We start from the raw sequence: 27,713 nt of genomic DNA on the forward strand, positions 1-27,713 counted from the left end.
CCTTCCAAGCCATGTCGCAATGGTCAGTCCCCTCCTCCGGTGCGGTGATCTAAAGTAGGATAGGGAGGGGACGCTGAGGCAGCTCGGGGGGAGCTGGGGAGGCGAAAAAGATCTGTTGGCCGCTATGCAGGTCTTCCTTGCCCTGCTCCTTCCTCTGGCCCCTCGTGCATTCATGTGTATTCCCTGAATTCCCTTTTCTTCCTCCTCTTCCCTTCCCTTTTCCCTCCCCCTCCCCCCCTTCCCGTCTAAATTCTCTCATCATCTTCATCTTCCTCCTCCTATTCTTCTCCACTTCCCTTCCTCCTCGCTATCTCCGCCTATCTGCTATGACGCCTCCTCTAGATTGCAGGCAATCCCAACTCGGACATGGCTGGATGGCCCATCCTGTGCAAGACGCTGCTCGACTTGGAGCTCGGGTTGGGGCATTGGGGAGGGAGCAAGGCAGTGGACAAGAGCACAGAAGCTGCAGCTCTCGTGATCCTGACCTGCGTGACTGATCCCTCCTCTTCCTCTCTCCTCCTCTCTCCTCCTCCGAATGGTTTGACTCGTCCAAACCCCATCGCTCTTGTCAAGGTCTGTCAAAAGTACTCGTCCTCTGCTCCTGCTACAAGTTTTGCTGCTGCTGTTCCCTCTTTCTTTCTTCTTCCCTTTCTTCTCTCCTCTTGCTCCTCGCTCAATCGCTCACTCGCGCAGACGAGAAAGGCCTTCGACGCTCTGTTCGAGGAAGTTAAAGCGAAGGCAGAGCAAGCGCCCCAGGTTTATACTGCAGGACATGACGATGCCGATGAAGATGAAGATACCCATGACGATGGGGATGATGATGATGACATTGATGATGACGACGATGCTGATGTTATTGTCGTGGCGATGATGTTGATTGTCAAATTACTGTTATAAGATCAATCTGTGAAAGGATACATACGATGTTCTGTTTTCGTAAGGTACTTTTCGTCCTGATGTGAGATTTGCTCCAGGAAGGGCACGGCCCCGTGGTCGATGTGATTGGCCTTGCAATCTTACAATCGGCCGTCTGGTTCGAATATTTTGCATCAGGTATGCTTGTGAATTAATCTTGTTAATCAGCATTATCACTACCACCACGACTAACAATACCACAATCAATTTTATCATCATCATGACCATTATCATCATTACGATAACCAACACCAACATCGCTGTTGCTCTCTTCTCACTCACTTCTCATTCTCGTCTCATTCTCATTGGCACACCTTGACGCATGTCTTGCAGGCGTTCAATCTGCCATGGCAACATTTGAGAAACAAGTCTCAATCATCTTCACAGTTGTCAATGTCTCATCGGTACAGCATGGTACATCTCTTGTCCTTGTTGAATCTTCTTCACTTCCCTTCCATTTACAGGCTTCAGTAAGATCGCCGACACAAGAGCAAAAGAAGGAGCGTCATGGGCTGAGGAAGAATGGTACTGCCTGCCTCGCTCTGTGGTCCCCCTCTCCCTTCGCGCTGTCCTCCTCCTCGTCCTCCTCGTCCTCCTCGTCCTCCTCGTCCTCCTCTTCCATCCCCATCCTCGTCATCCCCTCTCAACTTCTTGTGTCCATCTCTGTGCTATTTCCCTTCCTCCTCCTTCCTCCCCTTCCTCACCTCACCTATGATGCAGCTACATGGGAATGTTTTCTCTCCTCATGTTCCATTCCAAACATTTCGCGCTTCCTCCGGGCGACATGAGGTGCTGGTCTTGCCCGTTGAGTTGCGAATTCACTTCCTTGCAGACGCTTTTTGCAACGAGCGCTCGCGAAGTATCCTTGCAACGGGATCTTCTTTCGGGTTAGGGTTGGGGAGGAGGAGAGGAGAGGAGAGGAAGGAGGAGGAGGAGCGGAGAGGGAGGAGGGGGAGGAGGGGGAGAGGCAGAAGGCAGGAGAGGAGGGGGAAGGGGAGGGGGAGAGGGAGGAGGAGGAGGCTCACGATGGATCATCGCAGGCGTTTGTGATGCTTGAAGAACGCTTCGGTCTCTCGCACACAGTTCGAGCTCATTGGGAGAAAACTTGGGACACCTCGGCTGAAAAAGATCCTTCCATACCCGGTCCTCCATCCCCTCCTCCTCTCTTTCCTCCTGTTCTTCCACTCCTTCACCTCCCCTTGCTCACTGTTGCCCTCCTGCCTTCCTTGCGTCTTGCGCGCTGTCTGCTCTTCATCCAGGCACCCCCTCCCCTGATCCTCTCCTCTCCTCCCTCTTCTCTCCTCCTCCTTCTTCCCTCCTCCCGTCTCGTCACCTCACAGGCCGCAGGCCCCCCACCCTCCATCGTCCTTGAGATGATCAGCTTTGAGATCCGACGAGGATGCGCTCAGAGGGCTCGTGGGGTGCTGGAGAGGGCTCTGCAACGAGCAGAGACGAAGCACATCCCCCTCCTCTGGCGTGCCTACATGGACCTCGAGGTGTGGAGAGAGAGAAGGTTTTAAGAGGAACGAAGAAGAGTACGGCAGGGGCAGGGGCACGAGGAAGAGACGGGGCAGGGGGAGGGGCAGGGAGAGGAGGAAAAGCAGGGGTAGGGGGAGGGGGAGGGGGAAGAGCAGGGGGAGGGGGAGGGGGAGGGGGAGGGGGAGGGGAGGAAGTGAATTAGGTGGCAGGTTGACAACGGCCGACCGGATGCAGCAAAGAGAGTCTTCTACCGTGCGATTAATGGCTGCCCTGGCTCCAAGGTCAGTGTTTCCTTCATCCACTGCCCCGCCCTGCACATCCCGCCTCTCTGCTCCTCCTCCTGCTCCTCCTCCTGCTCCTCCTCCTCCTCCTGCACTTCCTGGTCCTGGTCCTGGTCCTCCTGGTCCTGGTCCTGGTCCTGGTCCTGGTCCTGGTCCTGGTCCTGCTCCAGCTGCTCCAGCTCCAGCTCCTCCTCCTGCTCCTTCTCGTTCTACTCTAATTCCATCGTGCTATTCCTTCAGGCCGTGTGGCTCTATGCCTTCAGAAATGAGCAGATCCGCAAGCAGTTCAACAAGACGGTCCTGCCTCCCCTCTTTGCCCCCTCATCGAGTCCCCCCCTTGATTCTCACCTCTTCTCTTGCTCCCCTCCCTCTCTTCCCCTCCTCCTCCCTCCTCCCTCTTCCCTCCAATTCCCCTTCATCCCCTTCCATCCTCTCTTCCTCCCCTCAGCTCGCACTTGTTGCTAAGGCTCCTTCCTGCAGGAGCTCGGAGAGATCAACCAGATGCTCACGTCCAAGGGGCTTCGCATCCGCACGCTGCTGGAGGAGGTAGGAGGGCGAAGGGGCTGCTCCTCTCCTCACGTTCTTGCAGGTCTTCCCCGATGATGTTCTTGACAGCCTCAAGCTCAAGAAGTAGTAAAAGCCATGATGATCCTGCCATCAGTATCAGCCTAGTATGCTCCCCCCGTCCTCGCAACTTGACCGTGTCCGTCCAACGGTTCAACGGTTCGATCTGATCGGATCAGCACTGATCCCCCCCCTCAGATTTCTAAAAGACTTGAAGGCCTCCCAGGCTGCTTTGACTTAAGTCAAGGTCACTAGCTGCTTTGACTAAGTCAAGGTCACAAGCTGCTAGTCCTCGTCAATTGCCGCCATTGCGCGCACTGAACTTTGAGTAAACGGGTTCTGGAACTCTTACGTTCTCAGTGCCTCGAGTGCTTCCTAGTTCGGATTCCCCGACTCCCGGCCCGGCCCGGTGTTCATGTTTCAGGCTCGCCTCAAATCCTCCCCGATGGCAGGTTGCATTGTGGGTGGACGGAGGCGAGGGAGGGGAAGGGAGGAGGCATGGCGATTGAGATGGAAGGCGAACTGATACGGGGCTGCTCGATGAGACAGCCTGAAGAGAATACAGGAAGTGGGGGCACATGATGGTGCTGTTGTCGAGGAGGAGCAGACAATTGCGCTGATCGTCGCTCGTTAGAACATCTGGATGGTGGATAGAGGTCCTCCCACTTGCGTTCGATCTTGTCGAATCCTTGGATGCTTCTCCTATCACCGCGCTAGGCTCCTCGCAAAGCACTGAATTTGATGGGAGATGTGCTATGCTCGCTTTCTTATGGCGTTGATGTTGGTTTGCTGGATTCAACAGGATTACTCCTGCTCTGCTGACGAGCAGCAGTATCCATCCTTGTGCAAGACACATCACGCTTCAGACTGTAGCCTTGGTTGCAGCGACCACGCTTCTTTGTATTCGAGTTGCTGGCATGCCTCGTTCATCCTGGCAAGTGTTCCAAGAGGAGGGGGTGGCGATCATGGCGAAGATGGGAAGCTGACGGTAGGAGATGCAGGCAATTCAGAGATGTTTCTGATCGCTCTGAAACAGAACATGCAAGGCAACAAATCTTCATGTGATTCTCAGGATACTCAGAATGGAAAATTGAAGGATGGTGAGGATCTCGCCACCCCGTTCCTCCAGCGAAGGTGATCGAACGCTATGAGGTGGAAAATCTTTATATTAAACGAGATCTCATTTACCAGGGCATCCAATATTCGGTTGTCAAGGTGCCAGGTTGAAGACTGTGGTGAGGACATCTCAAGCTGCCTGATTGTTCTCAATATTTCCGCCAACAACCCCTTGTTGCAGAGAAAGCCGCAAGCTATGCCGACGAGAACGAGTCACGGCCAAGATATTGCGCACAGCACAAGGTTGTCTGGTGCTAGGATGTTCTTGCAGCTGAGTCTGCTGATCGGTTCGATCTTCAAGGAGCCTCACCATGTCGACGTTCGCCACCGACATGTCCGATGTCAGTCATTGACCGGCTGTACCCGACAGGTATGGCCAGGTCAATGTTGTTGCGACTCTGAACCCGACAAGGGATTGTTTGCTCGGACCTCCTCGCCCAAGACTCGCTATTGCTCACTGCACAGAACATCTTCAATGGTAAAGGCGACCGTCAGCTCAAGTCGAAAGAATGACGCCGCTCAGGTTGATGTTCAGAGCAAGAGATGTTGCGAAGAGGGTTGCCAAGAGCGGTTTGTGCTTTGTGGTCCAGATGACCCGCTGATTCACTGAAAGGGCGCTGTGGGTAGATGCAGATTCCAAGAAAGGGTGAGGCGATGCAGCATGCTGATAGGGACCCTCACGAATTGCGGAGCAGGTTTTGCTCGGCGCATCGCAAGCCTGGATACGTCGATCTGTTTCACAAGAAGTGTATGGTTGGTGCTTTTGACGGAACTGATCAGATTTAGTGACTTGTCTCACCAGCACCCGGAGGGCTGCTTGAGGATCGCTGCTTACACCGTGAGTTTCATCTGGCACTTGCAGATTGCTCGAAGAAGTTTTTACCTTCGCTGTGCCTGTGCTCGAAGGAAAGAAACTGAAATCCCACGTGTGGTAGTTGCCGGGCAGCAATGCCCCTTTCTTCTGTTCCCTGCACAAAGATTGCGCATCACAATCGATGGAGAAGACCTGCCAAGTAACATCTCTTGGAGAAACACAACATATTACGTCGTGATGCATTGCTTCAGATTCCCGGATGTTTGAACAGACCTGTGTTTTCATGGTCACGCAACGAAACCGCCACCCATTGCAAGCTGCACAGGCAAAGAGTGTGGAACAGAGTTAAAGTGTGTGATGAAATGCCTAGACGTCCAGAACAGATTCAGAAGCGATCTCGCGTGTGCTACGCTGACGGCTGTTGCAAACAGCCGACGTTCGGGTGAAATGCACTCAGAAAACTCAACGATCATTTACTTGCAACTTTCCCCCATCAGCAACACCTCTGACCCTGTTCCTGTCGCCTGCAAGTTTCATCGTCTGCCGCATCATATCGACGTTGTCAACAAGAGATGTCAATTCCAAGGTCCCGAGGTCTGAGGCGAATCTCCTGCTTACCTTCCTCTCATCCAGGTTGTCTCCGCCGGCCAAGTTTTGGCCAAGAGAGCACACGGGTGATGCTTTTCTGTGGACTACACGCAAACAGGTAGCCGTTCCCTCTCTTTCTTTTCTCACCTTGCTCTCCTCTTCCTGCACTCCCCTCCTCCCCTCCTCCTCTCTTGCCCTCCTCTCGTTCTCCATCCAGTCCCTCATCCTCTTCCTTCGTGCCCCCCTGACTCTCTACCGCAGATCCCAGCACGTGGACCTGCGGCATGCGAAGTGTCGTAGCCCTGAAGTCTGCAGCCGCTTAGCCACCTACGGCTTCCTCCAGGACGGCATCGCAAGATTCTGCGCGCATGTGACGCCTCTTCCTCGTCCTCTTGCTCTTCGTCCTGCTGCTCCTCGTCCTGCTGCTCCTCGTCCTCCTTTCTGATCCTGGTTGGTAACAGCACCAGGAGAGCAACATGGTCTGCTTGCCCAAGTACAAGTGCGACATCGTTGCTTGCACAAACAAACCCAACTTCAAGAAACCATTGGTTGCCCGCCACCCTCTCTCTGCCTCTGCCTCTGCCTCTGCCTCTGCCTCTGCCTCTGCCTCTGCCTCTGCCTCTGCCTCTGCCTCTGCCTCTGCCTCTGCCTCTGCCTCTGCCTCTGCCTCTGCCTCTGCCTCTGCCTCTGCCTCTGCCTCTGCCTCTGCCTCTGCCTCTGCCTCTGCCTCTGCCTCTGCCTCTGCCTCTGCCTCTCCCCCGCCTCTTCTTCACTCTTCCCCCTCGTTTCCCTCTCCCTTTCTCTCCTGGTCTCCTTACCTTTCCTCACCTTCTTCTGACTGCCTTGCAGTTTTCTGGGAACGATCGATTTTTATTGTGCAAGTATGACTACTCTTCTTTTGATTCTTTCCCACGATTTCTTCTATCGTCTCTCTTCAGCGCACTTCCAATCCTTCGTTATCCCTGCTCGCCATTCCTCACCTCCTAGCTCCTCCTCTCTTCCCCCTTCGTTTCTTGTCCCTCTGACTGTCATCTCATCTCTTCCTTCAGGTCGCATTACGCAGACTTCTTGCAAGGCCGTGTGGACGAGTCGCACACGCGATATCAGAGCGTGTCTAGCTCAGCGTCTCAAGAGCCTCTGACTTGATTCGTCAGTCAATATCTCTTACTTCATTTTAATGAATCTCTCTCATGTGACCTCCCGGCCGGTGGCGAAGCCTTCGGAAAAGCGTCAGCATGGACAAGACCATCCGGACCTGCAGTAGTGAAGGACTTGAAGGATCCGAAATCTTCCTTTCAGGGCGGTTCAGTTCGTCCAGAGTTTAGTTTGAAAGGCTCCACGCGAGTTGAGTAAAAGTTACGATCTAGCGAGCAGGAATGCAGCGGAGAGAGGGGGGAAAGGGGGTGAGGAGGGAGGACGTGAAGCAGAGGGGGGTGTGATGTGACGTGTCGTAGCTACTCCTCTACCTTCTAGTCTTGTTATGATCTACTCTCACGTTGCTCTCAAACATGCTCGATGCGTTTGTTTCATGAGGGCAATGCCAACGCTATGCTGTGATATTGGCAGGAGCCGCTTGGTGCCTTGAGCTTTTGTTTCGCTCATTTGTCCTCTGGATAGAAGCTTCGGCCTAGCCTCAATAATATCTTACAGTGCATGTGGTTTAAGCCATCCCTCCTCTCTTGTCACCTGCACCTCTTGATTCGTAATGCCCATTATGTTCAGGTTGCCTGCAATGAAGGGGCCGCAGAAGAGGAGGCTGCCCGAAGAAGAGCGGGAGGACCCAGAAGCGAAGAAGCACAGGGATAACGAAGATTTCCAAGGCTCTCATGAAGGATCATCGTCTCAGATTCATAACCAAAATGGATCGAATCGCCCCTGTGAAACTTCTTCCGAGAGACGGAGTAGGAGTTTCATCGGTCTCTTGTCACGACTTGACCATTGTGCAGATCTTTCTTCCGAAGTAATCCCGCGCACAACGTCAATGGAGAGCTGGCAGAAGAGCAGCAAGCATGCCACTCAGCAGGAGACTGACAGTAGTAGCCTGAGAGAAAGACGGCAGTCTTGGAATGTAAGCATTTTAGTTGAGTGCTGCGAACATATCTAACCAATGTCCTTGTCAGCGAACATCATCTACAAGCAGCATCTTCTCTAGATCGTCTTCTTTGTTCATGTCGCATGTCGGAAACACAGGCAGCAAGCTGTTCCTTCGGACTGTATGATTTTTGCGATCACCGTCTTGCAGTTGGCTCATGCTTTACCTCAGGCATCGCAGTTCTCGTATTTCTCATCGCAGAAACCGAAGAAGTCTTCAGACCCCAAGGTGTTGGCGTTTCTTAGCAAGTTTAGCTGGTTTGAAACGTTGTTTGCAGAAAAGATTGGAGGGGTTGCTAGGAAAACTGAACTTTGAGTTCACGGGCAAGGAGGTACAACGAGATTTTGATTCACGGGCGGCTCACACGTCGTTTCAGGAAAACCTGATAGTTGAGGCGTACTCATGTCCAGTTTGTAAAGATCACTCGACAACCTGCCACCAGGTTCGATCCCTTGCAAAGCTCAGCAGCTTATGACTTCCTTTCCATGACAGATCCGTGCGGTTTATGACGCTTTCCAGCTGAGCTGGGCCGGTGTGTATTCTAGTGCGCAGAAGCCTGAGTGGGATGCAAACGAGGTTGATGCTCATTGCAATCTCAGTTGAGAAGTGAGAACCTTGTCGCAGGGCCTGGAGCGGCAGGAGCTCTCCATCGAGGACTTAGATGCAACATGTCGCAAGACTGAGATCGGAGCTGACTTTCGTGAGGTGAGCGTCGTGAAGTCCATGGGAGTGAAATGGATTGAGGATTGGTTCCATCAGCATCTCTACCGCAACCTGCGCAAGTTGTCTCGTGTCCATGGAACCTCGACGCATTTCAATGCGCAGGTGACGTGGAATTTTCCACCAACCGCCAGAGTTGTACTCGACTGAAATCATGATTGAAGGAATTTATGGTTTCTTTCGCGCAAACTCTTTTGGACTGCCCATCAGACAAGAGAGAAACGTACAATCGATCGCTGGGAAGGATGTTTGGCATCGAGAAGACACAACAGCGTTTCAGACTGAGGAAATTTTGGTTGGCATTTCTTGTGAGTTTACGTGTCATAAGACAAACTTCGTCTTACTCTCGTTGCTACCAGGGAGATAACATGGCGATGATGACTCATCCGATTTGTGTTGCTCAGAACATCTTGGGGATCAGAGGACGGAGATCTCTGTTTCAAATCTTGTTAGTTGTTCTCCTCCAAAATTTCCTGCAACTTGACTTCTTGCCAACAGGAGTGACGCTACCTGGCTGCCGTTGCCATACCGGAAGTTCAGAGACTTCCAGGTACGTCGATTGTGATGTGCTGAAAGCATCGAGCATCGTTGTCATCGAAATTTTGAGTTCTGACGGTTGTGCTCGACTCAGCATTATCTCATCAAATTGTGGTTACCGACACTGATCTCGACGATCGTCTATCTTACCTACATCGAGAGGTGGGCTGTATGATCACGAAAATTCAAGCTAATGCGCTGAAATGCTCAGCATGCAACGAGTGGCTCTGATCGAAGTGATTGGCCCGTTCATCTTGTACTGGTTGATCGGTGAGGAACAATTGGAGGGAAAGAGAATTTTCATATTTTTGACCACGATTTCCAGGCTTCATCGTTGCAACCAACTCAGGTTCTCGCAGACTTAGACTTGTCTGGTTGATCATTGCTTCGAACAGGGTTTGAACATCGAGGGCATGTGCTGCGCAGGAAATACATCTTAACAGGCGAATCTAAGTCTGAAGACTTTCGTGCCACATTTGCTTTTAGGTACTTTTTCTCGTGGACTTGCTTACATTCTCTGATGTTTTTGAAAGAGCTCACACACCAGAAGGTCACGCAGGTGATGATAGATATCTTTTCCCCCTTGAGCCATCTTGTCATTATTTTCCCTTGTTTGGTGCTTGTTGCTGTCATGGAGAACTTTCTCTGTTTCCTGCCTTCTTGCAGCTTGTTCATCCCAACGAAATTTTCATGTAGTTGAAAGAATTGGGATCATTGCCGATCACCTTTGCGGGAAAGCCTTCAAGGTTTGCAACATCAATCGTGCAGTCGATCAGGTCTTGATCGTTCTGATCGAATCCTGTAGAGGTTCAGCGTCTCGCTCTCAAAGGCCATCGGATTTCTGCATTTCTTGGTCCCAATGCTCAACAGGATCTACTCTGACGTGTTTGGGGACTGGAGAAGGACTTTGTTGTCAGACGAGAGGACTTTGATGGATGTGCAAGTGTGGAGGGAGATCCTCTCAAGAGTTTGGCTGTGGATGTTTGGAGGTTCTTTCTCCAGCTCTCCTTTGTGTTGCCAAGTGAGAGACTGATGTAGGAGATTTGTGGATTCATGTCATTGTTACTGGACCACCGGCTCTGATCTCCGGATACTTGATGTACCGACTGGTAAGACTGGGAGGTTGCGATGGTTGCTGAGATTGATTGTCCAGCTCTTTATCACCTTTGACATCTTCTACAACGACCTTGGCTTCCTGTACAAGCTGAAGCTGTTACGGTGAGGCGATGATCAAAGTTGAGCTGACGATGAAGTGTGTGGAGAGATGTGATTGCTTTCTGATGTGATGCGCGATGAAGACGAGGTGGCCAACAACATGACAACTTTGCAGTGCATCGACAATATCAGGAGCATATCTCACGTACAGAAGGTTATCGGTCTTGTGCTTCTTTCTGTTTTCTCATGCTAATTTACAGAAAGTGGATGCTTGCTCGAAATATCTCTGGTGATGAAAGTGTGAGAGATCAAGATTTTATGCAGTTTCTGTCGCTTCAGGTGAGCTTTCGATCACGTAGCGCATGTTGGCACAACGTGAAGGATCTGATGCTGGTTGATGATCACAATGGATGGTCCAGGACGAACAAGACTTGATACAGTGGTGTCTCATTAGACAGTTGTTGATCGATTCTTGTGCTGGTTTCAAGAACACACAACGAGATGTGGTAAGTTGATTGATACAACCATATCATTTCCGTTTCTCATGGAGTGCTTGCAGGTCTTTGCGTATATGTTCCTTGCCCTCGTCGTCCTTTCCTTTCTTATCGTTCTCAAACACTATGATTGGTGGTTTGGAGGTGAACAACCTTGAAACGTGACTTGATGCTTTTCTGATCTCTGTCATCAGCCGCAACCATATCTCGTCCAATCAGTGTGTTGGACCTTTGGACTCTGTTAGATTGCGGCATCTTCAGGTTCCATCATGAATAGATTGAACTTACGTGTTTATCGTAATCATTCGATGCAAATTTTCGCTGTGTCGTGTTGTGATCTGTCATTCTACTCCTTCTAATCACTCTGTCTCTCTCTTCTCACTTGACTTACAATCTTCGCAGCATCACCTTGACGAGCATCATGTACCTCAAACTCGCTCTCTACGACCTTCGCAGGAGCGACATCCGGCTGCTCCAATCTGAATTTTATCGCGCGAGTTTGTTGAAGAGGTCAGTCCGAATCCGTTCCTCCCTCGTTCACCTCTGCTATCCCCTGCTGCCTCGTGCTTCTCTTCCCCTCCTCTCACGCCCTCGCCATCCTCCCTTGAGGTGAATCGTTGACTTCTCAGGGTATCGGGAAACCACGATGACTCCGAGACGAGACCTGCTGATTCTTTCTCCCGCACAGCCAGCGGAAATTCGGTTGGTCCCCTCTCCCCTTCCCCCTTGTCCATCATCTTCCCACTGCTGCTTCCTCTCCTCCCCTCCTCTCGTCTCATCCTCCGCTCTGACACGAGCTGCAGAACTGTCCTTCCTGTCCTGAGCTAATCCCGCATGACGCCCTCGAGCCCTCCTTCGCCTCCTTCAGCAGCGTCGTCCCCATCATGGGCTCCGACTACTTCTCCGGAGGCCTGTCGGGCGTCCACTCAGCTTTCGGCTCCGCCTTCTACTCCGAGCGGTCCCTGACCCGGGGGAGGATGGGCAGGAGATCTCAAAAGTTCGGTACCTCAAGCCTCTCAGTCCCTTGGCCTGGACCAGAGACTGGAAGGAGCCCCGGCAGCACGGAGCTGCAGGTACTTGTGACACCTGCCCTGCCCTGCCCCTCCGCTTGCCTCGCGCTCATACCTATTCTAGATTCTCCTCGAGCAGACTGCTCGATACATCCAGCAGTTTGACAGGCCCCCCACTCTCCTTGGCTACCCGGTGACTCTCTGCTGCCCTGAGGTTGCAATGGCTGACTGGACTCTTACTGCTCTTGCAGTTCACGTGGGAGGTGTTGAGATACATGTCGCTATCACTGGTAGCTGCGATCATCACGGGTCTCAAAGTAAGATTGTTCCGAAGAGAGAGGGTCGAGGAGAGGAGGAGGAATGGGGGACAGTGAGGAGGAAGGGGACGAGGGGGGAGGGGGGAGGGGGGGGATCGGTGGGGGAAGGAGAGTGGGGCGGAGGAGAAAGGATGGAACTGAGTGTTGTTTGCAGGGAACAATCTTTCGTAAGCTGACGTTGTCGTGATATCTTCACGGCGGTTGTGCGCACTGGAACGATTCATCCTGAACCACAGCTATCCCTCCTTTCCTCCCACCCTAACCAAGAATCATTTCACTACCGAGTGACGCGGGAGTGCTTCAGGGAAACGACAAGGCCAGGCAAGCCTCTTGTCATGATGTCATTTGTACTTGGTCATCGTAAACGTACTTCTCTCAGTCTCTCTCCACTACACTGATAATCTGATTCTTGCAATGATGTCCATGGCCGACATGACGACACTTAGTAATCTAGGCCTGCTCCTCAACTTCCCCCTCTTCCTCCTCAAACTCCTCGTCCTCCTCCGCCTGCATCTGGAATTCACCTGAGAGGACCCTGAAAGCGTGCGAATCAGAATCCACGAAAACACTTGACAACAAGCTCACTTCTCAATATCCTTGATGGCGGTGCTGACACTAGCATCGATCAGGATCTCGCCAACCTGGATCTTGACGCCGCCGATGATCGAGGGGTCGACCTGCATGTCCACAAGATACCTCTCATCCGGATCCTTCATCTCTTCGAGCTTTTCATCCACCAGCTCCTTCTCGTCAGTTTCGAGATTCCTCGCGGTCGTGACTGTCACTGGAATCTCGTTGCGGTGAGCTCGCATCAGGACAGCGAAGTCTTCGAAAATCCGAGGAAGCTCGTTCATCCTTCCGGTGTCGCAGAGAAGACCTTGCATGAAGTCACAACATGAGGACAACACCAACAACCATCATGAGGATACCAAAGAAATCCTGCACGAGTGGGTCGGCCTGGTCCGCGATACTCATCATGGTCTGCTTCTTCTCATCGCGGGGCAGAGAGGGGTCCTTGATGAAGAGCCGGAAGGTCTCGTCTTTTTCATAGCACTGCCTCAATATATCCAGGCTGGACTCCACCGTTGGCAACTTCTCCATCTTGGCTGCTGAAAGCCAGAGGGCACCGGCATAGCGTCCGGAGACACCGTGAACAGTCTTGGGCAACACATCCATTGCTGCAGCACTTGCGCTGAAGAATCGACGACCCTGAAATCATGATGTCAGAGATCGACAAGAAGTGAAAAGCCTTCACACGTCTTGATCATCCTACTCATCTCTTGTCCCGTCACTCCTCAATATTCATGTGAACCAAGCAAGCGTGTACAACAGTCACAGAGACAGATTCTGACTTGACGGCAGTATACAATAAATCGAATGAGTAGATTAGGTACATGCTGATCTCCAAGTGCAAGGGGCCGGCACATGGCTTCAGAAGATCCCGTGCCTTTTTCTCACAACATCGAACATGCAATCCCAACAAATATTGTAATTTCGAGATGTACTTACAGGTATTAATAAAGCACAACGGGATGATTCATTCAGTCAGAGCACAAATTCATCAGTCATGTGTGAAATCACCTCCCTCCTCGCATCCAAAACACCATACCACATCATCCTGTCCTCAAAAAGCTGTTCACCTGATTTGGCTTTGATCTACCATACTTTCCAACCACAAATTCCTTCCCTCACAACCTTCACACATCATATCTACTCTTCTGCTGTCATATCATCCTCGAACCCATCGTCTCCTCCTCCTCCTCTCAAGCTCACCATACGGGCGCCTTGTGGAAGCAGCCGCCTCAGCATCGCGCCGCCGTTTCCTACCCCAACGGTGCACCCACCCCTCATTCTGATTACCCAATTTAGCTCTGCAGTACCCTGAATTGTTTATGAATATTCACACCAAATGGAGGGGTACTTATTATTGCCACCCCCGAAAATGGACCCCGTGTGACCTGCGTACCCTCTGTCGAGGAGCACGAATCGACTCATACAAATATTTTAGATATATAAATCATTTTTAGTTTCTAGACCCACCTCTAGATTCAACGTTGTAGAATTTTATTTTTCAATACTACATAATTATGTTTTTCCTGTTGAAATTTCACCAAAAAATGTTCAGGACAACAACCAAAATGAGACCTTTAAACCCTCTATATTTTTTTTGTTTAATACTCACCCCACCCCATCGGTACAATTAGTATCGCTCTGTACTACCTCACCTATAAGATGTTGTATGGAGCTCCCTCAAGACTACCCTGTCTATCGTCCGTTAACACAGGCACCTACCCCTCCATCGTAGAAATTCATCTACAAAATAGTTATTAAAGCCGCTCCTCTGTTAGAAATTAGAAATTTATAAAGAATTTTATAATGTTTGAGTATAGATACTGAAATTTTGTACTGATCTCGACGATCTCAGTACAAAATATATCTATAAAAATAATATTTGTTTTTAAACTTCTAAAAATATTTGTTTACCTCTACATTTCCGGAAGAGCAGGAAATCCACCATGAAATTGATTACCTACCCTAGTTTATCTCACTTAAATTGACGATATTGGAGGGGCCCTGTGCCAACAATTGAGGTGTCGGTAGACCCTTGACGCAACTAAACAAGTCGCCGCCATGCGCTTCGGTGCGCGGTTGCTTCATGCACCAGTGAAGTGAGTAACGACAGAAAAGCAGCAGATATTGTTTGATGATGCGAACATCAATCTTTTTGGCTGTGTTATGAGCAAAACCTATCTTCAAGTTACCCTCTGGTCTCATGTCTGAACCGACCCCGTGCTCATGTCTGTTTCTGGAATCTACTGAAAATGCGCGAGGACATGGAGAGGCGATCGCTCCAGCATGCATATCTTCCTTGTTTTTGTTATTCTAAGTATTATTATGAGATATTGGGCATTCTTTGATGGGTTGTTGTTATAATTTGCGATGTGATGCTCTGAGCGAGCTTTGGTGGTGTACAGCTAACTCTGTTCCGAATCATGATCGATGCCAACAAGGGCTCAGCAACTAACTGCAGTTCTGTTCAGAACTGGAATCCGATCCTTCGCTGGAAACATGGTTCAACGAAGACAGAACTCTTCGAATGCCTTCACTGAGGAGCTCATGAAGAAATTCGGACTCACGACACCTATCCACACAACGCCAGCCCCTGATTTGAACAAGTACCTCGACAACATGGCTTCGCCTGAGGCCAAGTGATTTTTAGCATTTTCTAAATCATTGTGTGCTTACTATTGTGGGGAATGCGCAGGGCACATGGAGAAGCTTTGAAGGCCAGGATTGCTGATATCAATTCCAGATTGGCCTCTGCCATGAAGGCAAAACCAGTGAGTGGTAGAAAAGAAGGCACAGCAAAGTCGCTTACTCTCATCTAGGTGAACTGGGAGGAGTATGAGAAGACTGTTGGATATCCTGGCTTGGTATGCGCAGCTTCTGGTTGAATCATTGAAATGACTCCGGTTTAGGTTTCCATGTTGAAGGAGCGCTTGGATTCTTTTGAGGCAACGAAATTCAGCAGCCCATATCAGCAGGAGCTGCAGACTCGCTTTGCGGAAATTGTGCGTTTGTGCTTTTCGTCGAAGAGCTTTCAAGACATTGATTGCTTTCTGTGCGCAGATTGAAGAAGCCGAGGCTTTGACTAAGCAAGCTCAAGATGCTAACAAGGTTGCTTCCCGAGAATAGTGATTGTGGTTGTAATATCTAAAACAGGAGCTCGAAGCAAGATTGAATGAATTGGAGCAGCAATCTTCCTGGGAGGACGTGACCATCGCCGAAGCGCTGGAGCGTGATCCTGCAATCAAGCGCGAGATTGAGCAGGACATTGAGAAAGGACACTTCTGGGTGCAATGAAGCGAAAGGACATTGCACTCCCCAATGGTTGATTAGGATGAGCTGGATGGATTCTAGACCTTGCATGACGATCAAAGTTGGAAAAATAATTAAATGCAGGCAGCAGACACGCTTTGTCTCGGTTTTTCCACCTCAGTCCGGTATCTGCCTGACAAAGGACTACTAAGACACCCTTTCTGTCTAGTTTGAATCTGGATCCCTATTGCTCTCCGCTGAGAGTATATTTTACTGGGTCATAGCCAAGAATTTTCATGCTTCATAACTATTGGGACACGTAAGGAGCCTTCAAGAGATACAGCACCTGTACGTGACACGATGACAAGTTCAGCACTCCTTACACAAATTGCATAAAAACTCACCCTTCCGTTGCGCTCATTCTTGTGGAACTTGGACATGTCGGCCTGCACATCGTCACTGATCCGCGACATGCCTTGAGCTGCGCCATCACCTTGGAATCCATCTTCTGGAATTCAGGAATGGACGCTCTGACCTCAGACATAGGATCGGGGTTGTAGGGAGGGGGCTTGCGGTTGATGTCTGAGGGCCTGGTCTTCCTGGGCCTGTTCTTTCTCGCCTGAGGTAAACGGTCAAATTGATCATCAAGATCCCAACAGAAATCTTTTGCAGAAGAAGGAATGGATGCTTCACCTTCAGAGCTCCCTTAGGATTCGGGTGGTGGGCCATGCTAAGGGATGAGACTCCAGTGCGGCATCTCAAACCCGCTCCCTGCTCATTCACAAACGACATAAGCTTATGACAAACTCATGATTTCAAGAGGAAGATAGCAAAATCTCCGTCCACGCATAGAAACTACTTCTTTGTAACACAAACTTATGCAAAAGAACATTTTGAAATGCACACATGAACTCAAAAACCTCTCCAGCATGCTTTTAAACGGAAGGCCTCATCCGGAACATTGATCAGGGTTGATGTCGATTTCCTTCCTGTTCTGCCCTGACCATTCTGAGTCTGCTACATCTAGCTTCTTCCCATTCATGGCTGCTCTTACCTGAGGAGCAACCGGCATGAAGGCTTCCGCGATTGATGCCATAGCAGCCGCGCACAAGATCAACAGTCGCGCCATGCTCGTGGGAGTCTCTGGAGGCCGAGGGTCTGGAATAGCGATGCGAGCGACAGTTTAAAAATATATTATATAATCACAACCCACCCTATTATACCGGTGCATTTTTCCTTATGATCACCGGGTACTCTTAGTCTGAATCAAACCGAATAACGCAAGTCCAATACTATTGAAAGGGTGGGTGATCAATTATAATTTCAATGGTTATTCAGGGATGAAACGGGGGTGGGGTGGGGTGAATGTGGGTGGTGCCTTCAATTTTCTTTCTTTCGATCTCACGGGAGGCCGTGAGCCTTGGGACCACAGGTCGACTATTATATAATAAAATCAGAGCAGATAACTATGAATAGTACGATATCGCCTCAAGTCCTCAGTACAAGGATAAAATATAAATATTTATTTGTAGATATGTGTTAATTATTGTTTTAAGTTCGTAGAAAACATAAAACTTATAAAAGTCGCATGCGGTTCAGGACAGTTACATTAGTCGTTACTTTATTCTACTTCACAGTTACGTACAGTTACAAGCTAGCGAAGGGGCACACCGTAATGGCAGACGGGCGACGGCTGGTAAGATAATGAGTGGCGAGATGGCAACAGGGGAGGAGGATACCAAGAAGAAGATAATCTGTATGCAGAGAATGAGAGACAAAGGGGTTTGGCAGGGGACAGGTTAGACAAGTAAAGCAACAAGAGGTTTGGGATGAGTTGTCGATGAAATGCTTTATTGGAGTGTACACAGGACCAGAAGTTGATTGTTTCTGTTGCCGGATAGAAACTCCCATGTTTAGCACCTAAATGATAATTAGTATCAGTCTTATGACCGTGCTTGCTTAGAAATTTTGAGAGAAGAGAACTGGGTGTACGGGACATGCTTATAGTTACTGTGGTTCTCTGATAACTGTGGTGCAGCTCACGGTACAACGGGGCTTGCTGCTTCTCCTTTCTGCCGGTAACACATGGTTTGCCATGAAATTGCCGTTGAATTTACACCTCTTGTAGGTGTACTGCTGTCGTTGGATCGATCGGGAATCGTCCACCAGAGCTTGTTGTCAAAGAACACGGCGGAGAATGTAGAAGGGTCCCTTACGTACTTGGATCAACTTCACCCCGAGCAGAATCAAGCCATCGGCAAGGTATCGATCTGGATGTTTTCTCTTGGTGATGGCTCAATCGCTGATCATATCTTACAGCATCGGTACAACTACCACAACTCCATCAGTGCGGCCAAAGAGCTCGACTCGTACTTCGACAACATCCCAACTCACGATGTAAACTCCGAGCATACCGGGACAAAGATCAGAAACCGTGCCATCGTACAGTCAGCGAATGCGGATGAGGAGTGGTCGAACGGTCGTCAGAATCTGCAGAAGGCGATCAACATCGTACAAAAGGACGGCGATGCTGCTCTGGAGAGAGCAGTTCAGAACGGATTTTTATCTGATAGTTCCGCCGCATCATCCAGCAGCAAGTCACAGCAGACTGCAGGGATGGATGGGTCTAGAGCCAGAATGTATGCCAGGACGATCGGGTCTCTCAAGGGTCAGATCCAGAAGGAGCAGGACCTGATGAAAAAGCTTCAGCGAGACTTGGCCGCGTCTTCTGAACAGAAATCGGCTGTGAAGCAGGACGACAAAACTCTTGACTTCAATCCTCAGAGCGAAGGCTGGAACTATGACCAGTTTTCAAATTTCAACCCACCAGTCTACCAAGGGCCATCGCCCAAGAAGGGCGCCAAGGCTGACAACAAGGACGTGGTTGCATCGGCGCAGGATGTTCTCCAGAAGGTGCGCGCAGTGTCTCAGAACATGGACGCTGAGAGGAAAGAACTTGTCCATGCAAGAGAGTCAGTCAGAGAAGCGGAACAAGTGATTGACAGCTCGCTTCAAGGACTCGAAGATTCCAAGTCAGCGGACAAGGTTGCTTTGCATTAACATCTTTCACTGGACTCTGACATTTGAACAGACACAGTCCTTGAGGATTGCCAAAGAGGGTGACAAGAGCATGGACTTGAATCCTTACTACTCCAACGGGTGGGTTTATGACGAGTTCTCGAACTTCAATCGTCCCACCAACAAAGAGGTCGAGTATGTTCCGGCCGGTTACTACAACTCCAAGTATGGCTTCACCACAGCAGATTTTCCTCCGAAGGCTCCAGTCCCAGAGCATGGAAGGTATGGTGATCTTGCTAGCAAGACCCAGTCACTCTCTTCGAACAAGGCTGCGGTTCAGCAGCAGCTCACTCGAATCCCCAAGGCTGGAGATAAGAGCATGGACCTCAACCCGTACTGGAGCAAGGGGTGGAACTACGACGAGTTCTCCAACTTCAACAAGCCCATGCAGAAGGAGGAGATGGTTCAGGCTGGGGAACTTAATAAGAAGTATGGGTTCACTACCGCTGATTTTCCTCCTAAAGCTCCCGTCCCTGAGCATGGGCGGTATGGAGATCTGGCGTCGAAGCAGATCCCCAAGCTTTCAGCAAAGCAAGTTAAGCTTGCGATGAAGCAGGATGAGAAGTCATATGATCAGACTCATCATGAGCTGAAGCTGGCTCAGGGAGCTTTGGCTGCCATGGAGAAGGATACTTTAAGGCACCACACGGTGGCGGAGAAAGGGGGTCTTCGCCCAGCCAAGGAGATTGAATGGGATAAGGAGAATATGATCAAGACCACTAGTGCCAAGAAGACAGTCGATGCCCTGTCGTCACAGCTCAAGCAGAGAGAATTGAAGCTCGACGCAGACGTCAACGAGATGATGGCTCTGCAAAAGAAGGCTGGCAAGTCGACCATGGGTTGGCTGGGCTCGCACATTCTCCACGGGCTGTCCGACCGGGTAACTTTCGCTTCTTCTGCGTCCTCTGCATATCTAACCGAATCTCAGAGGAACGCTCCGACGAGTCAGCAGATGCATCTCTTGCACCGAACCAGCCCGCACGTCCAGACCAGGAGCACGCAGTTGAGGTCGCAGGTGAGCTAATCTGCTCCTTTGCCTGCTTGCTCGTGACCTCTTGTCAGCATGGTTCCCCGGATCCAGCGCAGCGCGGGGCTGTCAGCTACATTAAGGACCTCGCTAGTGCTGGGCTATGTGGGATGTTTGGGGTTGCTTGCTAAACGCTTGTATTTTGATTACAACTCGTTTGATACATCTGTCACTCCAGACCTTTTAGTTCGCCTCTAATCCCTTCTTGTAAGCATCGAAATCGAAGAAGCACATGATCTTTCCAGTCACCTGCACCTGACGTCAGTAAAATTCGACAAAGATCGATTACGTTTACATCGTCAAAGTCTGAATCGCCCCCACAACTGTTACCCGATGAGTACGCCGTCCAATCGAACCCAGACTGAGAAGCAGGAGTGTCAACGAGGTCACAGGGCGCGAGCTGATGATCACCTTAACCAACTTTGCATTCGAGCAACAGGATTTTTCGTCGTCATCATTCTCATCACAGTTGCCGTACCAGTGCGCCCTGCGCTTTCCTGATCCCATGATGCTGTAGCTTTGCGCCGTTGCAACAGGGCCATCAATGATTCCCTTGTTCCCGTACTTAGCAAGCATACAAATATTTCGAGCCTGATTGGACCCCGTTCCATGATGATTGTCATCAAACGTCTTCCCTCCGAAACGGAGCCCGTCGTCATTCGAAAGAATAAATCCTGCTTTCTCATCGCAGTGCTTGCACAGTTTCTCGCACTTGCCACACAGGTTGTCCTTTACGCCCAGCGCGAAGCAATTCTTCGTCTTCAAGTAGCACTGTCCTTCCGGCCACTCTCCGCTCGTCTTAACGTTGGCCACCTTGGGCGGACCGATGCCATTGAAACCGGCTTTTCCAGGAGGTCCAGGGGACCCGGGGGGGCCAGGTTTACCAGCCTGTCCCTTCTCACCTTCCGGTCCTCTCTTTCCTGGAGCCCCGTTCTTTCCTGAAGGGCCTGGAGCTCCCGGAGGTCCTGGGTAGCCGGGAGGACCTGCAGGGCTGAAGGAAGATAAGACATGAACATGCCCTCCTCCTCTCACCTCGAGATCCCTGGAGGCCCTGGCACCCCATCCTCCCCGTTCATCCCCGGAACTCCCTGCGAGCCTGGCAGGCCTCGAGCACCCGGAGGTCCCGGCAGGCCTTGAGGGCCCTGAGGACCCCGTCTCCCCTGTCAGCAGCGCGTAAGAGGACAGCTGGGGCTGCAGCCTCAACTCACCTCAGGCCCCTTCCCTCCTGCAGGCCCGATGCTTCCCCTAGGGCCCTTCTTCCCTGGCCTTCCGCGGAGACCTGGTGGGCCGGGAGGACCCGGGTATCCTCGAGGACCGGAGGCGCCATAAGATCCTATAACATACTGCATCAGCACACGCATCCTCCTCCTGCAGTGCGAGAGGGCACAAGGTCACCTTGAGGGCCTCGGAGCCCCGTCGGTCCCACTCCTCCTTTGGGCCCTGGGTCTCCTCGGGGCCCCCTAGGGCTGATTCGAATCCTCATCGTCTTCCAAGGGCCGTCCGTGTACGTTGACCTCTCGTCGCGCAACTCGTTCTTGAGGTCCTGAAGAGACTTCTTGAAGCTCTTGATCGTGACCCTTGTCCCTTGATCGTGCTGGAACACATCATCTGGATCCAGCCCGATGGAATCACCATCTAGCAGGTCCTCCATCTTCCTCTCGGACTCTTTCATGTACTCGCTCTCCTTGAATGCCGGCTCCTGACAGTACAGCGAGGTGCACTTTGTTTTCTTCGCCAGAGCGATTCCATGCACAGCATGTCGCACCGCATGATTGACTGCCGCTCCTTCTGGACCTTCATCTTCATCCAAGAAGCTGTCAATCTTTTGTTTCGCCAGCTCAAGGGGGGAATCCAGAAGGTCGGCAAGCTTGCTTGAAACCAGCTTGTTGCCTCGGGCGACAGTCCCTTCTTGATACAACACATCGTCACCCCGCTTACTTGTTGAAATCCTTGTGACGAGTAGAACAAGAGAAACGGAGAGGAGGAGGAGGAGGAGGATCGCTCCTCCTGCCATCAACCCTCCTCCGCGCCGCCTGTCTGCCATGGCTGTCACGAAGAGCCGCACAAATTGCAGGTACTCTGAATTCTTTCAACATCTTCATGAAACTCAATATACCACCCCTCCTCAGACCTATAAAGTACCCCTCCATCTGATCAAGTTTCTACCAGCGAGCTCGTTCTCGCAAAATCAGATTTAACTGAACCTCCCTTCAAGTTTTAATTATTGGTGGTAATTTTGAAATCAAAACTAGACTGACCATTTCCTAGAGGACTTGTGCTTCCATGTGGTGAGCCTGCGCTCGAAGATGTTCTTTGCCTTGGAGAGGTTGGAGCCGGCCTGAGCCAATCAGCATGAGAACGGGAACGAGAATGAGATCTGTCTTTCATGCTCCTGTCAACAGAGACTGCTCTCCTGCTATCGTCCTTGCTCCACTCCTCTTGCACAACATGCAACTCATCGACACAAGTACAAAAACCTCACCTTCCATGGGACGGATACGGCGAGGTTGATCTCTTTCATGAATGAATCCATGTCCTTCAGTTCTCGACTGAGGCAATCTTTCAGTAAACGTCAAGTGACAAACTGAAGATCAACACCAGAGGCTGGTGAAGAATGCACGTCGGCTGCCTTCAGGAGTCATCTTTGCTATCATGCACCTCAGGGCAAGATCTTGAATCTTCAGTCTCGTCTTGATCATGTTCAATCTGTCATCTCCTTGGCTCTCTAGCTGCTCAGTGAAGGATGTCAGCGAAGCACCTGCAGCAAACTCTCTCACCTCTTCCCAGAGGTTAGCCACTCTCTCTCGGGCTCTGCTAGCAAGCTTGTCATGCTCCCTGACCTCCAGGTTCGGGCTCGATCGGATCCAGTCTTGGTTGTTGAGAGTGTCTTCCAGATGGGTCAGCCGCTGTCCCTGCAGCGCAAGGTCGTTGAGGAAGGAGTCTGTGTCTGAAGGAAGGTTGGATCCGCTCATGGACGATCGCAGGGTCGAGATCTGCAGCAGCATCCTCGCCAGCTCCTTCTTCGAGTGGTTGTCGCCCAGCGCTCGCACGACGGCCTCGAGGTCCTGAGGGAGGAGGATGGAGATGAAGGCAGCGACAGCCGCGTGCCTGACGAACGTGTCGGTGTGATTCATGATCTTCAAGATATCGGCCATCGCCTTGCGATCTCCTTTCGGGCAGAATAGCATCATGGCTTCCTTGGCAACCCAACGGCAGTGACCGTCTTCGTGCAGAAGCAACGGGAGTGTCATTGGCACGACTTGAGATGGGTTGTTTTCCACGAGCTTTTGCAAACTCTTCATTGCAGCTGAGCGAACATCGTGATTTGCTTGCTGGAGGCATGCGATGACGCAGTCTATCGCTGTTTGATTCCCATGAGGAACGACGAGATGCAAGCATTCGAGAATGCACTCGAGCTTTGATGTCAGAGTCTTCCTTTTCCCTTGGATCGATTCATCATTGATATCGCTTCCTCGCATGCTATTCTCGCCTCCCTCGATTTGCTTTCCTTCCTCAGCGTCAAGCTGGCTGTACTCCTGCAGCACCTGACCCATTAGCTCGACCGACTGGGACATGTAGTCTTCATAAAAATACGGTCTGACGGGGTAGCCTTGTCGAAATGCTGATTGAATGAGTACGAGCGCTGAATTTCGAATCTCAAAGTCATCGTTCACTAGCCCATTCATGACTTGATCTAGAATGCTCTTATTCTGCAGGTCACATATGTCCATGAGTGCTACTCTGACGGCTGCGTAGACATGCTTGCTGTCATCCCCGTAGTTCTTGTTCCACGCTGTCATGAGTGCCTTCATGACAAGTGAGGATGGTGTCAACTGACTGATCCCAAGAAAGGCGCATTCACCTTAACCACAGGAGAGTTTGCTCCGAGTCTGACAAGGTTGTCTTCTTTGATGCTCTTCTCTTTCATCCATTGCGACACGACTCTGACCGCCTCAAGACAAACGTACCAAACCCCGTCGTCGAGCAACTGCATCGCTAGCGACATCGTTTGCTCAGACTGCAAACTCGTATTAGACCAGGGAAAGCCTTGTCTCGAAAACTCTCACGAAGTTTGAATCTCTGCTTGCCAGAGCCTGACATGCTTGGATCGCGCTGTGCCTGACCTGAAGGAAACATCACCAACAGGTCAACGGGGAGGATGAATGTAGCATCACCTCTGGGTTTGGATCTTCAGTGCAGGACTTGAGGACATTTACCACCTGCTCACTCACTCGGTCTGAAGCCAGTGAGGTGACGATTTGCAAGGCTTGCGTTCTTATCGACACGTCCATTCTTTGACGCCACTCAGCGAATCAATAGCCAACCTCTCAAACAACATACTTGGAGGAGCCTGGCCGTTGACAGAGAGATCCGAGCTCAACTATGAGTGCTGGCGCTCTTGCTCTGTTGGCTCCCTTGAGCACATCAGCTACCTCGTGTCGGATGTTGGCGTCAGTATCGCACAACATGGCGACGAAGGCTGGGGGAAGCAGTCACAAAGCCGCGACAGCTCCAAGGGGTCACCTGACGAGTACGACAGTGAAGGATCAAACCTCACAATCATTGTAGTCGCTGTGTGTCTTATCGCCTTGTGAAAGTCCAGCAGCTGCACACGTCAAGAAACAGAAGTTAAGTCGTAAGTGGACACATGATCATGCAAATCACATGATACAGTAGATACCGACAGACACGCTTTCTCTCGGACACGTCGAAAAGTGCTTCATGGACATATGATCACAGTCTCGAACAGGACAAAGTGAACTTGTTTTCTTTTCCTCACCTGTCAGCGATTTGATTCCGGCTATTCTCACCTCTGTTTCTTCGATTTCTTCTTCGAGCCGAAAATCTCCTTCTTCCAGGCATTTCCTCTCAAACTCAGCAAAACCTGCACCAGCAAATGGTTGTAACTCCATACAGCAAGGAGTAACCAACAGGAGACAGCTGCTTTTTTGATACATACATGTATCCTCATCACCGGTCTCAAGGTCTCCATCTTCATCGTGCGCCTTTATTTTGAGACCAATCTTGTCTTTCTCAACTGTTTTGTGTCTGCAGTCGACCACAGACAACAAGTGCAACACCGACGATCGACACTGTTCTGATATTAGCTTGCTTTCAGACTTGCAGACATGACAAGCTCACTCGCGAGAAGTCGCAAGAGGCAACTTGTCGGAGAGCATCGCAAGCTGTCCGTCTCAATTCCTTGGGTAAATGGTGTAAGACAGACGAAAGTCAACGATCTTGCTGAAATCTACCTCACGCGAGTCACAAAGAGCAGAAGCAAAACAATTGTCTGATTGAAACAAGAGGGCCAAACATCAACAACAGACAGACGACAAGGCATCATACCTAGATCTTCTGTTTCAAATGGATCCAAAGAGCTGTAAATGTGTCAGACATGTACGAAAGTTCTCCGTCGCAAGCGACTAACCCTGTCCTATCTACATTGATCGGGCTGTTAGGGAAGAGAACCTTTGAAGCTGAGATCGCTACCCTTCGAATTTCCCAATTCTCGTGCTTCATGTGCGGGACAAGTTCCCTCCGTCTCCTCCTCGTTCCCTCGTCATCCCTTGTGATGATTCCTTTCTCAGCAAGACTGCTGATCGCTTCCAAAGCTCGCTCTCTGACTGCCCTTTCTTCATCTCCCAATGACTGTATAACACATCCCACCACAGAAGAACCTTAGAACCCGTCATTGTCTCCAACGATTGAGAAGGAAATACCTCTCAGACAGAAACAGTCTAAGAGCTCGAGGATTGCGATGCGAACAAACATGTTTTCTTCCTGCATGATCTGCACAAGGTCTTCCACGAAAGTTTGCAGCAATATTTCTTGACATTCTTTCAACTCGTTGTCGGCGCGGGTTCTTTGCATCTCAAGAGCCATGGATGACATGGTTTGCAGAAGAGCTTCTCTGAAATAGCACGTGCAGATGTCGTTCTGAAACCTCTGCACCAGCCTGGTAAGAGTTGACTTGAAATCTGCAGGGAGCGTGAGAGAAGAAAGCTTGGCAATAAAACATTTCTTGTTTACCATTGCGACAGATTCTCCCGAGCGTTTCTGCAGCTGTAAAACGCAAGGATCTTCGGTGTATGTCAGCAAAAAAATCGTATTCATTTCACTCCTTCACTACCTATCGAACTCTTCAAGCAGCTCCGTGACGACTGTCAGGATCCTTTCATCGTCTTCACAGCAAGAGATGGCTCAGAGTGTCAGCAAGCGAGAAAGAATCAAGTACCCGTCTTTGACGAAGCTTTGTAAATCACCCCCAATGTTTGCAAGTAGCCCTCTTTGAGCCTGGGACATTTTCATCCGCCCCAAACTAGCTATGGCCAACAAGACCTGGCCGAGATCCTCGAACTTATTCTAGACATGACAAGCTTCACCTGCACCAGACCATTTCACACAAATAACATCTTCTTCTCTCATGACAGCACAGGCTCAGACTCAGATCCGAAGCACGGCTCATTCCCGATCAAACTGGAGATGCTGGAGAAGGCTGCTTTCCGGTGCGGGATGTGCGGGTCCTCCAAGAGTTCTAGCAGCTTCTTCACCTTGCCATAGGGAAGCTTTCAGTGTCGACATGCTCATATCTTCACCTTACAAGGTCCGAATGCTTCTTGCCATACTCGTCCCTGATAGCTGTCAGCAGACCGAACCAACACATACAGACTCGATGCCTCGATATTTCGAAGAGAATGGCAGAGAGTTCAGTTGGTTTGCTGGTTGTTGTCAGGGTTGGCTTGTCCTCCTGCACAAGGCGCATGTTACAGGTTTCTATCGATACATCTTGACACACCATGTACTTACCAACTGCCAGATCGGAGCTCCATCGACAGAGGACCTGACTATCCAGCCTTCTGAGACTTTTCCTCCCTATTACATCATCAATCATCGTTTCATGAGCAGCAGAGAGGTGATTGTTGTGCACGTCTGTGAACGAGAGATTGACGTGTAAGTCTGCATGTTCTTTCACCTGACTTCTTGTTTCAACACTCTGAGAGAGGTAGTCGTCTATTCTCCTCAACAGGCTCTTTCGCACAGCTTCGTCGACGATGTCAAGTACAACATCCTTGCATGTTGACATCTGCCATGATCGTCACCGACATGATCTGAGTTCTTCGGTCGACATGCTCACGGCTTGTTTGCTGTCGCCATTCTTCATCGCCTCCCCCATCTCTCAGACCATCTCCCCGTCAACTGCTCTTACCACCCCTACCCCTTTCTGAAATAAATACACCCGTATATTCTACCTTGACTACCCTAGTGATGAGATCGCGCCCTCGTACCCCTACCCCTGATTTGTTCGAGACCTCCACGCCATGCGGCTCGTAAGCTTCGCGATGCAGCGAAGACGCGGGATGGAAGGGGATGGCGAAGGCGAGAGCAGGAAGAGCACAGGAAGTGAACACAACGATGTCGGCGACGATGATGACGATGATGAGGAGGAGGCAGACGAGGAGGTGAGCCTGACGCCTCTTGCTGGATGCTTCATTTTTCGCTGATCCACCTCGACAGGTCCACTTCGGCGCCATCATGGACGACAACGAGCACATCTGCGACCTCACTGCCTCCTGTACTCCCATTCTCCTGTCCTGTCCTGTCCTGTCTCCTCTTCTCTCCTCCTCTCCTCTCCTCTCCTCTCCTCTCCTCTCCTCTCCTCTCCCTCCCTCTCGTCTTCGTCTTCGTCTTCGTCTTCGTCTTCGT

The 27,713-nt window shown here is 50.6% G+C and overlaps 9 protein-coding genes across 9 annotated transcripts in view; 6 read left to right on the forward strand and 3 right to left on the reverse strand.

Moving 5' to 3' along the window:
• GUITHDRAFT_132694 (hypothetical protein) overlaps positions 1-3,309 on the forward strand; it is a gene marked incomplete at both ends in the record, with an annotated part of 8,219 nt that extends 4,910 nt beyond the window's left edge. Inside the window, 14 exons of the mRNA XM_005840511.1 lie at positions 64-130; positions 343-573; positions 694-756; positions 975-1,053; positions 1,249-1,329; positions 1,380-1,440; positions 1,636-1,704; positions 1,748-1,802; positions 1,956-2,058; positions 2,263-2,411; positions 2,604-2,675; positions 2,916-2,972; positions 3,156-3,221; positions 3,265-3,309. Of these exons, the coding sequence (XP_005840568.1) occupies positions 64-130; positions 343-573; positions 694-756; positions 975-1,053; positions 1,249-1,329; positions 1,380-1,440; positions 1,636-1,704; positions 1,748-1,802; positions 1,956-2,058; positions 2,263-2,411; positions 2,604-2,675; positions 2,916-2,972; positions 3,156-3,221; positions 3,265-3,309 (1,198 nt within the window). The remainder of the gene's footprint in view (positions 1-63; positions 131-342; positions 574-693; positions 757-974; positions 1,054-1,248; positions 1,330-1,379; positions 1,441-1,635; positions 1,705-1,747; positions 1,803-1,955; positions 2,059-2,262; positions 2,412-2,603; positions 2,676-2,915; positions 2,973-3,155; positions 3,222-3,264) is intronic.
• A 1,242-nt stretch (positions 3,310-4,551) lies between these two features.
• Positions 4,552-6,903, forward strand: GUITHDRAFT_100573 (hypothetical protein; the record flags this gene model as incomplete). The annotated part of the gene is made up of 13 exons (XM_005840512.1): positions 4,552-4,689; positions 4,736-4,833; positions 4,879-4,925; positions 4,983-5,001; positions 5,051-5,108; positions 5,158-5,193; positions 5,421-5,611; positions 5,667-5,763; positions 5,803-5,843; positions 6,019-6,127; positions 6,225-6,305; positions 6,607-6,638; positions 6,807-6,903. 13 exons carry the CDS (start codon positions 4,552-4,554, stop codon positions 6,901-6,903), a joined length of 1,044 nt encoding a protein of 347 aa, XP_005840569.1.
• A 586-nt stretch (positions 6,904-7,489) lies between these two features.
• Positions 7,490-12,269, forward strand: GUITHDRAFT_100574 (hypothetical protein; the record flags this gene model as incomplete). The annotated part of the gene is made up of 30 exons (XM_005840513.1): positions 7,490-7,658; positions 7,704-7,825; positions 7,878-7,970; positions 8,021-8,077; positions 8,127-8,180; positions 8,226-8,291; positions 8,342-8,425; positions 8,474-8,674; positions 8,734-8,877; positions 8,929-9,017; positions 9,068-9,119; positions 9,201-9,268; positions 9,318-9,376; positions 9,432-9,455; positions 9,502-9,592; positions 9,640-9,665; positions 9,773-9,852; positions 9,912-10,095; positions 10,145-10,215; positions 10,260-10,324; positions 10,522-10,600; positions 10,681-10,767; positions 10,821-10,899; positions 10,950-11,016; positions 11,158-11,265; positions 11,385-11,457; positions 11,559-11,828; positions 11,890-11,958; positions 12,017-12,082; positions 12,237-12,269. 30 exons carry the CDS (start codon positions 7,490-7,492, stop codon positions 12,267-12,269), a joined length of 2,730 nt encoding a protein of 909 aa, XP_005840570.1.
• Positions 12,270-12,414: 145 nt separating this feature from the next.
• Positions 12,415-13,894, reverse strand: GUITHDRAFT_150228 (hypothetical protein). The gene is made up of 4 exons (XM_005840514.1): positions 13,856-13,894; positions 13,012-13,291; positions 12,668-12,959; positions 12,415-12,617 (listed from the first exon to the last, which is right to left on the reverse strand). Exons 2-4 carry the CDS (start codon positions 13,256-13,258, stop codon positions 12,533-12,535), a joined length of 624 nt encoding a protein of 207 aa, XP_005840571.1. The 5' UTR covers positions 13,259-13,291; positions 13,856-13,894; the 3' UTR covers positions 12,415-12,532.
• An 804-nt stretch (positions 13,895-14,698) lies between these two features.
• On the forward strand, positions 14,699-16,054 carry GUITHDRAFT_160877 (hypothetical protein). The gene is made up of 7 exons (XM_005840515.1): positions 14,699-14,751; positions 15,124-15,291; positions 15,348-15,423; positions 15,472-15,516; positions 15,562-15,654; positions 15,713-15,760; positions 15,806-16,054. Exons 1-7 carry the CDS (start codon positions 14,714-14,716, stop codon positions 15,944-15,946), a joined length of 609 nt encoding a protein of 202 aa, XP_005840572.1. The 5' UTR covers positions 14,699-14,713; the 3' UTR covers positions 15,947-16,054.
• Positions 16,055-16,208: 154 nt separating this feature from the next.
• On the reverse strand, positions 16,209-16,693 carry GUITHDRAFT_100577 (hypothetical protein; the record flags this gene model as incomplete). The annotated part of the gene is made up of 4 exons (XM_005840516.1): positions 16,209-16,247; positions 16,306-16,347; positions 16,395-16,520; positions 16,595-16,693. 4 exons carry the CDS (start codon positions 16,691-16,693, stop codon positions 16,209-16,211), a joined length of 306 nt encoding a protein of 101 aa, XP_005840573.1.
• Positions 16,694-19,364: 2,671 nt separating this feature from the next.
• On the forward strand, positions 19,365-20,970 carry GUITHDRAFT_150230 (hypothetical protein; the record flags this gene model as incomplete). Its single annotated transcript, XM_005840517.1, has 5 exons — positions 19,365-19,859; positions 19,908-19,994; positions 20,042-20,255; positions 20,302-20,367; positions 20,418-20,970. 3 exons carry the CDS (start codon positions 19,365-19,367, stop codon positions 20,135-20,137), a joined length of 678 nt encoding a protein of 225 aa, XP_005840574.1. The 3' UTR covers positions 20,138-20,255; positions 20,302-20,367; positions 20,418-20,970.
• A 2,325-nt stretch (positions 20,971-23,295) lies between these two features.
• On the reverse strand, positions 23,296-24,724 carry GUITHDRAFT_150231 (hypothetical protein). The gene is made up of 6 exons (XM_005840518.1): positions 24,688-24,724; positions 24,531-24,612; positions 24,348-24,486; positions 24,182-24,299; positions 24,074-24,130; positions 23,296-24,024 (listed from the first exon to the last, which is right to left on the reverse strand). The coding sequence occupies exons 2-6, from the start codon at positions 24,568-24,570 to the stop codon at positions 23,836-23,838; spliced, it is 543 nt and encodes a 180-aa protein (XP_005840575.1). The 5' UTR covers positions 24,571-24,612; positions 24,688-24,724; the 3' UTR covers positions 23,296-23,835.
• A 2,604-nt stretch (positions 24,725-27,328) lies between these two features.
• The window catches only part of GUITHDRAFT_100580 (hypothetical protein), a gene marked incomplete at both ends in the record, with an annotated part of 1,256 nt that continues 871 nt past the window's right edge, over positions 27,329-27,713 (forward strand). Inside the window, 2 exons of the mRNA XM_005840519.1 lie at positions 27,329-27,469; positions 27,525-27,582. Coding sequence (XP_005840576.1) covers positions 27,329-27,469; positions 27,525-27,582 — 199 coding nt within the window. The remainder of the gene's footprint in view (positions 27,470-27,524; positions 27,583-27,713) is intronic.

Source organism: Guillardia theta (genome assembly GCF_000315625.1).
Source record: "Guillardia theta CCMP2712 unplaced genomic scaffold GUITHscaffold_5, whole genome shotgun sequence".
Taxonomy (NCBI): domain Eukaryota; class Cryptophyceae; order Pyrenomonadales; family Geminigeraceae; genus Guillardia; species Guillardia theta.